Source organism: Scomber japonicus, chromosome 19, assembly GCF_027409825.1.
Source record: "Scomber japonicus isolate fScoJap1 chromosome 19, fScoJap1.pri, whole genome shotgun sequence".
NCBI lineage: Eukaryota > Metazoa > Chordata > Actinopteri > Scombriformes > Scombridae > Scomber > Scomber japonicus.
Window position 1 is genome coordinate 2,467,695 of NC_070596.1, and position 12,232 is coordinate 2,479,926.

General features: G+C 42.5%; 1 protein-coding gene across 1 annotated transcript; it reads left to right on the forward strand.

Moving 5' to 3' along the window:
* The first annotated feature begins 308 nt into the window (after positions 1-308).
* On the forward strand, positions 309-2,142 carry LOC128380641 (uncharacterized). The gene has a single exon (XM_053340513.1). The coding sequence runs from the start codon at positions 309-311 to the stop codon at positions 2,010-2,012; it is 1,704 nt and encodes a 567-aa protein (XP_053196488.1). The 3' UTR covers positions 2,013-2,142.
* Positions 2,143-12,232: the final 10,090 nt, after the last annotated feature.

Below are 12,232 nucleotides of genomic sequence, written 5' to 3' on the forward strand. Positions count from 1 at the left end.
CAGAAACGTATTGTCGTATCTTTGCCGCCCGAGCCGCTCAGCCTTGTAGCCTTTGCGGCGCACCTTCCCATCCCGCATCCGCCTGCTCTATCCCGGCCAAGATCAATAGACAACATAATCCGACCAGGAGTTATGCTCTTCCCCATACACAATCACCAGCCCCCCCAGCGACTATTATTCCCAGGCCAGTCGTACCTAATCGCCCCCTCTTTTCACCTAACATTAACGGTGTGGACAAGAGGGGCAGACCTATCCTACATCAAGGCGGGCAAACAATATGTAACAACTTTAACGAAGAGGGGTGCAAAATGTCACAATGCCGCTTCCTCCATGTGTGCTCCTTCTGCGGCGGCGGACATGCCAGGTCTGCATGCCCGCATAATCCTACTTCCTTCAAGTCAGGTAAGCACCCCTCAACACCTATCAATATCATGGCACTGAAAGCTGCTCTCCGTCACCATCCTGATCCCGCTTTTGTCGAATTTCTTATTACCGGTTTCAAGGAAGGCTTCCACCCCGGTATATCAGTAGAACCATCTGTTTCATTTGAATGTAATAATCTGCAATCAGCCACCAACGACCCAAGCTTTGTCGATCGCCTACTCTCTAAAGAGATCGAGCAAGGCTTCATGATCGGCCCCTTCTCTCAACCTCCCTTCCCTACCTTTCGCATCAGCCCCCTCGGTATAGCTACCCGAAAATACTCAGGCAAGCAGCGGATCATTATCGATCTCTCAGCTCCGCACGGCAGCAGCGTCCCTAGTCTTAACAGCCTCATCCCTAGCGAAGATTACTCACTTCATTACGCTACAATAAACCATGCTATCGCTCTCATTAAACTTGCAGGCAAAAATTCATGGCGTTCAAAAGCCGACATCACCAGTGCATTCAAAGTCCTTCCCATCCACCCTGATTTCTGGCGGTTTTTCGGCGTTAAATGGCGAGGTGCTTACTACTTTGCAGTGAGACTCACCTTCGGCTGCAAAAGTAGTCCCAAACTGTTCGACACGTTATCAGAAGCCCTATGCTGGATACTATGTAATAATCACGGCATCCAATTCCTCGTTCATCTCTTAGATGATTTTCTGCTCATCAGCCCACCCTCTTCTCCTCCCGCATCTGGCATAACCACACTGACCGCTGTGTTTGCCGATCTTGGCGTCCCACTATCGGCGGAGAAAACGGAGGGCCCTTCCACTTCACTCGAGTTCTTGGGCATCACGCTCGACACTAACTCGTTCCAAGCGTCCCTCCCCATCGAAAAGCTCAAACGTATCTGTCTTCTCATTTCTAACTTCCTCATGGCCCCATCTTGCACTAAACGACAATTACTCTCACTCCTCGGCCACCTTAACTTCGCCCTACGCATTATCCCACAGGGTCGGGCATTCATTTCCCACCTTCTGTCTATCGCCTCATCAGTACCGTCGCTCCTGTCATCCGTCTCACTAAACCCATCTTGTCTCGCCGAGCTGCGCTTATGGCTCCATCTCCTCTCAAACTGGAACGGTATTTCCTTTTTCTACGACGATCAATTAACCAATTCTCTTGATATTCAGCTCTTTACCGATGCCGCTCCCTCAGCCGGTTTTGGGGGTTTCTTTAATGGTAGATGGTTCGCTTCGTCATGGCCCCCAGAGATCACGAACAATTGCGAGGTCGCTTCCTCTGCGCTCTTCGAAATCTACCCAATCGTAGCTGCCGCCGTCCTATGGGGACACGAATGGTCCACAAAATCCATCCTCATACACTCTGATAATCTTTCAGTAGTCGACATCATCAATAAAGGTCGTTCCAACTCTAATTCAATCATGCCATTCATGCGTCGCCTCACCTGGCACTCTGTTACCCACCAATACATCCTCCGCGCTGCCCACATCCCAGGCCACCATAATGCTATTGCTGACTCTCTCTCTCGCTTCCTATTTCAGAAGTTCAGAAACTTGGCTCCGAACGCCGACCCGATGCCGACTCCAGTTCCTCCGTATTCAGCGTTGACTTTCAACGTATAAATCCATCTCTGGTACCCCTTATCATCGAATCTCAAAAGCACATCATTAACAGTTTATCACCCGCAACACTCTCCTCATACTGGACAGCCTGGAATAATTTTCATCAATTTCATAACCGACATAACATTATTTTCCCCTCATTTGATCTCACCACCGTAATCTGCTACGTTACTTATTCTCATTCTGTCTCGAGGATAAGAACATCGACCATCAAATCCTACCTCAGCGACATTAGTTTCTTCTCTAAACTCATCACCGGTACTCCCAGCCCAGCCTTAAACCATCCCCAAGTAAAGTCTCTTCTCTCCGGTCTCCTCCGCCAAGAACCAGCCAAACCTCCTAAACGGCTTCCTCTTACCGCCGAACTACTGTCCGCTAGCCTAAACACTATTCGCTCCGGTTACCAAACTCCTCACATCGCCCTGACCCTCGAAGCTATGTTCGTTTTAGCCTTTTACGGTTTCCTCAGATGCTCAGAGTTCACCGCATCTTCATCCCATTTCGACCCGTGCCGTCATGCTTGCATCTCCGACTTATCAATGTTCTCTGACGATACTATAGTACTCCATCTGAAGAAAACAAAAATGAATCAATCCGGCCATCCTACTCCCGTCTTCTACTTTAAAAGTCAGTCTTCTTTAGATCCATTCGCCATCCTTTCTAACTATCTTCTCTACCGAAAATCCCACGGCACACCTCTATCTCACCCTCTTTTCATCTCCGAATCGGAGTTTATACCAATGGCTGCATGAATGTTGTATTGGAGAACATATATAACATATATAAGAATTTCACTTCATAATGCAAAATTCAAAATGCAATTTCTATTTGTTTGCAGGTTATAAAATGTTCAGGTGCCTGCATGGCTGTGTGAAAACCCCACATCATCATTGCTGTTATTGTGGCTGCACAGTCACCAGACAGGACTGTTCATACGCCATCTGAACACCTGCAGCGATGTGTCTACCTTAGGTGTTCCTTTGAGGTGATCGGGCCCCTATTTCTGCTTCCTGTCACCACTTCCTGTTTACGAAAAAAACATCTAGCACTTGCCTCCTCGTGTACTGTTGAACACAGAGATCAAATCTGTTGTCATCCGCTGGGTAAGAGATAAAAATAATCTTCTAAACGAAGTTATATAAATTATTGATGATGTTAAACAGTTGCTGACCGCCATGCTGTTACATCTAAACCTTGTAGAGCAGTGTGAGAGACCGGATGAATTTTCGCGGGTCTTCCGAGGTGAAATGCTGTAAAACTCATTCATACATTGACTCAGTGGTGAGTGAGAACACTGTAAAACCTGTTAAGTTGTCTATAAAGCAGCTGATATTTATGTTAAGTTGATTGTAAGGCAGCTGATATTTATGTTAATTGGCGCTGATAGCCATGAAAAAGTGCTAATGGTGCTAGCAGTCTGAGACGGTGTTTGTGATGCTAATAGCCTGTTAGCTTGGGCCTAGCCACTTAGCTGGTATGATTATCTGGTATCATTAATTGATAATAATTCATGAGAGATTAGAAAATGAACATGATTTATGCAGACAGAGTATGAATGTAATAAGACATTTGGATCTCATCTGGCCTGTCAGGTTTTTGGACGGTGGAAGGTGGATCGCAGCCACGTTCCACCGTCCATTGGAGCACTTCCTGCCGGACTAGTGCAAGGCTTCAGGTCCTCAGATCCAGAGATTCCCAGTGTGAACTGGGTGGCAAGCTGAACCGAACCACTGGTATTGAATCCAAGGTGTGTGCAGGATTCCTTGATTCCCCCTCCCTCACGGACTGTGTGGTAGGACTAAAATAAGCACTGATACACCGACATTGATCGGAGAAGGGCCCCAACGCAATAAAGACTAATTTTGGGAAAAGGGTTTTATTTTGCTGGCTTTATTATTTTAGTTTGTTATTTTTCATTCATTGTTTTTTTTTCCAAACTGTTGTATTTACAGTTGACTTGTAATAACAAATGGCCACAAAATTCAAACTATTGCTTCTGTGTCATTATTGATGTTCAAAATACTGGCTCTTAAAAACTCAGTCTTCTGTTACCGGTCCAGTTATTACTATTGACTATTACTTACCTGTGCTCTGTTATTACATCGTGACAAGGGTTACACAATGCACTGAATGAGTGAGTAAATATTGTTCTAAACTCAGAATCCCACTGACAGTATCAGCTGTTTAAAGTGTATTTTATGGCCTTTAGAGTCTTTGTTCATTCATTCATTTTCATTGTGTAACATGTGCATACCACAACTAACTGAATACATTCCTTGTTGTTCTACTCTGCCAGTGACTAGACTCACTGACAACCTGCAGACTGTGCAGAGTGTAAATGGAATTCATTTTTATTCCCTTTACTATGTTAAATAAAAGACGTGATTTAAATCACAATGGCATTCCATTTATTACCATTCAGGGTATCTACTTATTCATATAAGTACTTTATGGTGTGTAGTCGAGCCGATGCTATGAAGAGTCACAAGCTGGTAAGCACTAACTGTGCTCATATTGATCACCTGTAGGTGGTCTCTAGCCACTGACATAAAAAAGAGTCATTCATTTCTCCTCAGTGTGTTCTAACTTTACTCCAATTTCTTTTTAAAACTTTCCAAACAATAAAAAAAAACAAAAAGCAGACCACAAAATTGCTGATGTTGATAATGTGATTCTTTAAATGCTTGCAAGAGCAAGATGACCAGTTTACAGTTGTGGCTTCTTGTTACTTAGCAAATTAAGACATAGACAAATGTTTATTAAACATGTAGTTGGATGGAAAACTGATAGCGGTACAGAATACAATATTTCACTCATTGTGCACTTGCATTAAGTGTAACGGGTATGGAGTGAACCCAATAGCAGCACAATAGAACCAGGAACTTGTATGAAACAGTCTTTATTCAGCAGAATAAGCACAGCAGGTCAGAGGATGGCAGCAGAGAACCAGGTCCAGGTGAGCATGGCAGGTAAGGGGGAAAACTCACTGCTAATGGAAGTCCCGCTGGAGAAGTGAAGCTGATCAGGTGGGTTTCTTGATGAGCAGAAACCGGCCAAGTGCCAACCAGCCACAGGCAGACGAGGAGCAGAAAACAGACAGGCAATACTCAAGGTCAATACTGATAACACTGTGCTCAACAAGTTAATATGTCAAATCCAGGAATATTGTGGCCTGCTAAAAAAAAAAAGCCTGACAGTCAAATGATTCTGATGAGATGAGAACAAAAGCAGAAAATCAGACTCACGTTATGATAAACAAGAATCATCATTTAATGTATACAAAAGGATATAGTCTAATCTATATCAGAAGATTTGTGGCTTATTTCTGTGCTCGAGCCCCACCTGCAGTCATTATCGTCTTCATTTGATTATGACAGTAATGAAGTGCAACTGAATTATTGCTTCACTAAAACTGCTAATTTGAGAAAATAATCTCCTCTACATTCAGACTAAAATATACAAAAAGTCAAAGATATATTCATGAACAAGGAACACATCATCAACTCAGATGTGTATATAATATATTAACAAGTGACAGGTGGATGGGAATGATGCAGTAGGATGACCTCAGAGGAGGATCCATAACAGCTCCCAGGCTTGGCACACCCCCAAAAGACCAACACCACCACCTGAGGAATTGCGCCCCAGGAGATAATGTCTTAACGTCAGGCCTTTTCTCTTGGCCTGTGGGAATCTGGAACATGTTGAAATGTTTTATATTGCATGTTTAAATAGTTGAGTTTGGTGTTTTATGAGACTCACCGATAATTATTAAAAACCAACAGCCAATAGCTAAATCTACTAAATAAAAAGAGTGTCGCCAAAAATGTATGTTGCAAATTCAATCACAGTCTCAGATACTGATACTGTATATGTTACTTGGATTCACAGTTTAAATTTTGGCCTGACGGTAGCAATAGAAGAATGCTCATGGAGTGTCCAAAATGGAAAAGATTCTCCTCTGAGGGACAGGAACGTGCTGTCCTCCTGAGTGTCTATATTTCTGAAATATGTTATGTTAATATGTAAATATGTACAGCTAAATTCATGGGAATTGCGCCCTACATTTTCAAGATACCTTATCATGGACCATGATGGTGCTGCTGGAGTTAAAGTCAGAAGGTGATCAAAATTGTTAAAAAAAATAAATTCTATAAAGACCATGAACATAGGAGGGACATTGCATTGATTGAAGCCACATACACTAAGGCAAATCTGCCACAAACATGACTCATCGCTCTATTCATGAGTCATTAATCCTTCCATTTACTGAGAAGTTTTCCTCCACCTTCTGAATAATAAAAGGTGGCATGTTCCCTCAGTTTGGTGTTCTGTAATATTTTCATTTCAAAGGCAAAATCTTTGCCTGGAGCAGTCTGAGTGTGCATCCACTGCTAACATGTCCTTAATGCTTTAATAAGAAGCTGAGTTTGTCTGGGGGACAAGGGGTTCAGGAGGGAAGATAGCTTCCATCTATCTCTCTGTGTATCTAACTTGGGATTTCCGCACTAAAGCACTCTGTTTGAGATGCACCTAAGTGGGATTTAGAGGAGAAGATATGAACCATGTGTATGATGCAGGAGCACAGTGCAATACATTTTTTTAACCATTCTTCTTCCATGTTGATGTAGCCTCTGGGTCTGGGTTGTGGTTTTTGGTCTTGAAGTCAAGCTGGATGATCAGTGATTGTTCAAAGTGTCAGGAAGTCATCACATTCATATAAGACAGCCAAAGCTGAAAAACAATGACTGTAATTATAGGTTGATTTTCTGTCTAACCACATGGGTACAAAATTGATTGGTAGAGAGGTGACAGCCACGACACAAACCTCATAATGCCCTTTATTGTTTGAGTGAACAAAGACATCAATGAGGACAGGAAATTGATCACATCTGAAGGTTCTGGATCAAAAATACGCCTTCCTTAAATCAGTAGCAAAAGGACATTTACCTATGTCCTTTGTAACCCTAACCCTACCTATGTGTCCATTGATCATATAGAGATATCTTGCAGGTACATCTTCATATTTTAACATTTTACAGAGAAGGCACTGGATGGTTCGACACCTCACCCCAACCCTAACCCTAACCCCAACCCTGACTGTAACTATGGTGTTATGTTAGGGGTTTGTTTGAGGACACAAAAGTGGATACAGAGAGAAGGGATAGAGTGTTACAAGGAACACTGAGGGTGAAGGACGGAGAGAGGAGGCTAGCAGTGGAGGTATGTTGGATTGGCTTGTTCGTGGCATAGCTTGGCATTGGAGACCTGAGGCCTGTACTACGTAGCTGGATTAACATACCCGGGATATCTCTCCGTTACCTGGGTTGATTTACCCAGACATTCACAACCCTGATAAACGGTACTACGAAGCTGGTCATCAACTCGGTAATTGAACCCAGGGTTTTCCAATCTGGATCTCTGCGCGCTCACATAAAGGGGAGGAGTCTGCAGCGTCTGACCAATCACAAACATGGAGATATCCTGCAGAGCAGACTACTTTACCATGGAGGAGCAGACAATTATTCTTCAACAATATGAAGAATTCAAACACATCATCCTGCAAAAGCCAGGAAGAAATGCTGGCAGAAAATTGCCGACTCTGTTAATGTGTAAATTCATGAGATCATACAATATTAATTTATCAGACAATATAAACGAACACTCTGATCACACAATGCCACTTTATTACGGCACAGACGTTTCGGGCAGTGCCCTTCCTTTCATAGCGACATTAAGTTAGTTTAATATTCAACATTCAAAATACAAACCTATTATGCGCTTCAACCATTTGAGTGAATGATGTCAAACCAACTGTATAACATACAGACTAATATCCCTCATGTGCCTCAAGGATTATTTTACAAATATATATTTTCGTCAATTTTTTACAATTAGGCCTACAATAAATAAATACAGTTATTATGCTCCCTGACACTTTGATCTCAGGATGTCAAACCTACAGAATAATATCCCCCACGTGCCTCAAGGATTGTTTTTTAAATATATATATTTTGGCCAATTAAAAAATTGCATCTATCCCTAAAAGCTCATTCTCTCCTAAGTGCTCCTCTCGCGATCCGCGCACCAATGTTGACAGGATCTTTTAAGAATGGGCAGGTCATTTTCTAAGAGAGCTGATTGGTCAGGAGGTGGTGCTTTTATACTCATTGATCTCTTATCCAGAACATAACCTGCTCCGGAGCAGGTTAGCCGTTCAGCATAAGTTACCATGGTGATTTACCCCGGTAAGAAGTGAACCAGCTTCGTAGTACGGAAAACCCAGGGTTAACCCTGAAGTTACATCGATAAGAGAAAATCCAGCTTCGTAGTACAGGCCTCTGGACATAGAGAGAGGGATGAGTTCAACGAAGAAAGTAACACTTAGATTTACTAAAGCAGTGGTGGCAGAGAGCAGGTAGATATCACTTGGCTGACTGGCAGCGAGTGGAATGTCAGCCAGTGTACTTAAGCAGTGGGTGATGAGCTGATTGCCGCCAGGTGTGCAGGTAAGCAGGCCAGATCCAGAAAGCCAGGCAGCGGATGGACACACACACACACGCACACACACACACACACACACACACACAGCTGGGACACATCCAGCTGCACCATGACATATGGTCTTCATCTATTGTAGAAAGAAGGAATTTTAATGGTTCATTGTTTTTTTAAATCTGTAATTCATTGTAGTTTATTGGAAATGTATCTATATTAGAGGTATAACGCTACATGTATTCGTCCAAAACAATTACTGTCAAACTAGTTTAATAATTCACTTACTCCAACATGCAAAACAATGATTCGAGAGAGACCATTTTTTATAGCTCTAGCATGAATATATGCAAGCCGGCTTAGGTGAGGTAGCCTGGTTACCCTGGTTACCTTGTATGGTCACTGCCGTCGGAATGACAAATAAGAGGTTCTTTAAAGGTTTTTTAGGAATATCAAAGCTTTCTTTATTAGCTTTAGCTTTATTAGACATCCCTTCCCATTGTCCTCTCTAGAGCTCTGTGCTTATTCCCCAACTAATAACAAACCAATCAATACCTGGAACAGTTTTAATGTCTTTGAACCATGTGACCACCCTGGGATTCAACCTTCATGTGGGAAGGAGCACAAGGGCTTGATGTGAAAAATTACTTTAGTTATATCTTCACCTTTTGAGGTCTTTGGAAAAGCTTTCATAAAGTATCATGATAAATGAAAATATTATGAAAAAGGATGTTGTAATTTGTTCACTAGAACAGTGATTAAAATGCTGTTATATTACACATTGGATCCTTCTGATTAATGTAATACATGTAAGCAAAACTCATCAAATTTCACTTTCCTCCCACATAACAGAGAGAATATTCATACTGTACATTAGTTACATTTAAGTTATTCTGGAAATCCATGAAGATCCTGAATAACATGCCTTAAAAGAAGTGGTCATCTTTTAAAGGTGTAATCCAAGTCAAGTTTAGTTCTGCTTGATTTGCTAACAGTTGTGGTTACTGTGGTAACCCTTATGCTTGTTAGGGAATGAATCCAGCATGGGAATGGAGGACATCACCACTACCAAATAAGTGGTCTCATTCATAAAGCCAAGTCAGCTACCTGCCAGTTAGACCCACTACCTACCCACCTGGTCAAAAGCTGCCTACCTGCCCTGTCTGCGTTAATAACTGACATCATTCATTCCTCACTGACTTCTGGTGTTGTTCCATCATCACTCAAGACTGCTGCAATAACTCCTACACTCAAGAAACCTGGCGCCGATCCAAATGACCTGAACAACTTCCGTCCCATCTCTAACTTGCCATTTCTCTCCAAAATACTTGAAAGAACGGTTGCCGCTCAGATCCACACCCATCTGTCTGACAACAACCTTTATGAACAATTTCAGTCAGGCTTCCGTCCCCTCCACAGCACTGAGACAGCCCTAGTGAAAATCACCAATGACCTCCTGATGGCATCTGACTCTGGACTTCTATCCATTCTGGTTCTCCTCGACCTGAGTGCAGCCTTCGACACTGTTTCTCATGAAATCCTCCTGGACAGATTAGCCTCCATTGGAATCACTGATATCCCACTGGCTTGGTTCACATCATATCTCTCTGACCGCACCCAGTTTGTTCAAATCAAAAACCTGAGATCCGGCTCCTCTCCAGTCTCTAGTGGTGTTCCCCAGGGCTCTGTCCTTGGCCGCCTCCTGTTCATTATTTATCTTCCGCCTCTTGGTCACATTCTCAGGAAATTTGACATACAATTCCACTGTTACGCTGATGATACCCAACTCTATCTTTCCACTAAGCCTACTTCCACTCTGCCACCCACAGCTCTATCCGACTGCTTACTGGAAATTAAATCATGGCTCTCACTAAATTTTCTTAAACTTAACGGCGAAAAAACTGAGGTCCTCCTCATTGGTACCAGATCAACCCTAGCAACACTCAACACTTTCTCCATGTCCATCGACAATACCACTGTTCCTCCATCCTCTCAAGTAAAGAGCCTGGGTGTCATCCTGGACAGCACACTATCGTTTGAAGCCCACATCAATAGCGTTACTCGGTCTGCATACTTCCATCTACGTAACATCAATCGTCTCCGTCCCTCACTTTCACCAACCTGCACCGCTATCCTGGTAAACACCCTGATCACATCTCATCTGGACTACTGTAACTCTCTCCTCTTTGGTCTTCCGCGGAAATCTCTCCACAAACTCCAACTTGTACAGAACGCAGCCGCTCGTATCATAACCAGAACTCCCTACATTGAACACATCACTCCTGCTCTGCAGCAACTTCACTGGCTCCCTATCAAATCCCGCATTGACTTTAAGATTCTACTCCTCACATTCAAGATCCTTCACAACCTGGCACCATCATATCTCTCTGAATTTATCCACATCTACACACCTTCTCGAACTCTCCAATCCTCCTCTGCCAACCAGCTCTTTGCTCCATCTGCCAACTTAACCACCATGGGGTCAAGAGCTTTCAGCCGATCTGCCCCTCGCCTATGGAACTCTCTCCCACCTGACATTCGCACTTCAGACTCTGTCTCCACCTTTAAATCCCGCCTGAAAACACACCTATTCAGAGTGGCCTACTCTATCTCCCATTAACTATGCAATCTTCATTATATTAATGCACTTTGAAGTCACGTTCATATTTATTTTTATTTTTATTTATTTATGTATTTATTTTCTTTCTTTCATTATTCTTTATCTTTGCACTAAATGTCACCTGATTTGTATTTGTTTGATGTACTGTTTTTGTGTTATATGTGCCTTGTAAGGTGACCTTGAGTGCCTTTAAATAAAATGCATTATTATTATTATTTACCAATAATGAAGACTGTGTGGAGAGATGGTTATGAAATGGTAAACTGTACTGTACTTATATACTGTAGCACTTTTCTAGTCTTGACCACTCAAAGCACTTTTACACTACATGTCACATTCACCCATTCACACACATTCATACACTGATGACATCAGGAGGAGACTAACATTCATACACCATTGGTGCAGCCATTGGGATCATCTCGGGTGAAGCATCTACATGTGTACTGGAGGAGCCGATCTTCAGATTGGTGGACAACCACTCTACCTCCTGAGCTACAGCTGCTGTAGTAAATACACTGAATGACTGTGACTGAACAGAAATGCTGCCAATAAAGAGTATCAAAATTGGGTTTTATTTTGGGTCTGAAGGATTATAAACTGCATTACCAGACTGATGAAACCCTTGTAACCAGTCTTTGAATGTAGGTTATGCAACATCATTCTAATAGAGACTGCAGACAGAACAGGTACCTGCCACCTGGCTTTAACGAGTTATCAGAATAGGACAGCTGTTGTGTTGTGTTGTTATTCAGTCTTGCAAATGCTAATGCCATAACCAGGAACAAACAGTGGAAAGATGAGGAGAAGGTGTATATTGGTGTGTGTTCACTGAATAAATTGACAGCATTTAATGGAACACCTACATTGAGCTTTCAACATGCTCTGAGCAGGGAATCAATGGTGTAAGATGCATACATTCTTGGCAGCAAGATTGCATGTAAATATTGATGAGTGCAGCTTTAAGAGAAGTATTACCTGTCAGAACATGAATAAGGGCATAGTTTGAGTTCCACTCCTTCACACTGACTCCTTTCTTTTTCCCTTTTTAGAAAATAATAGAGACAAATGAACTGCTATAATATCAGCTTGACCTACTGTCCTT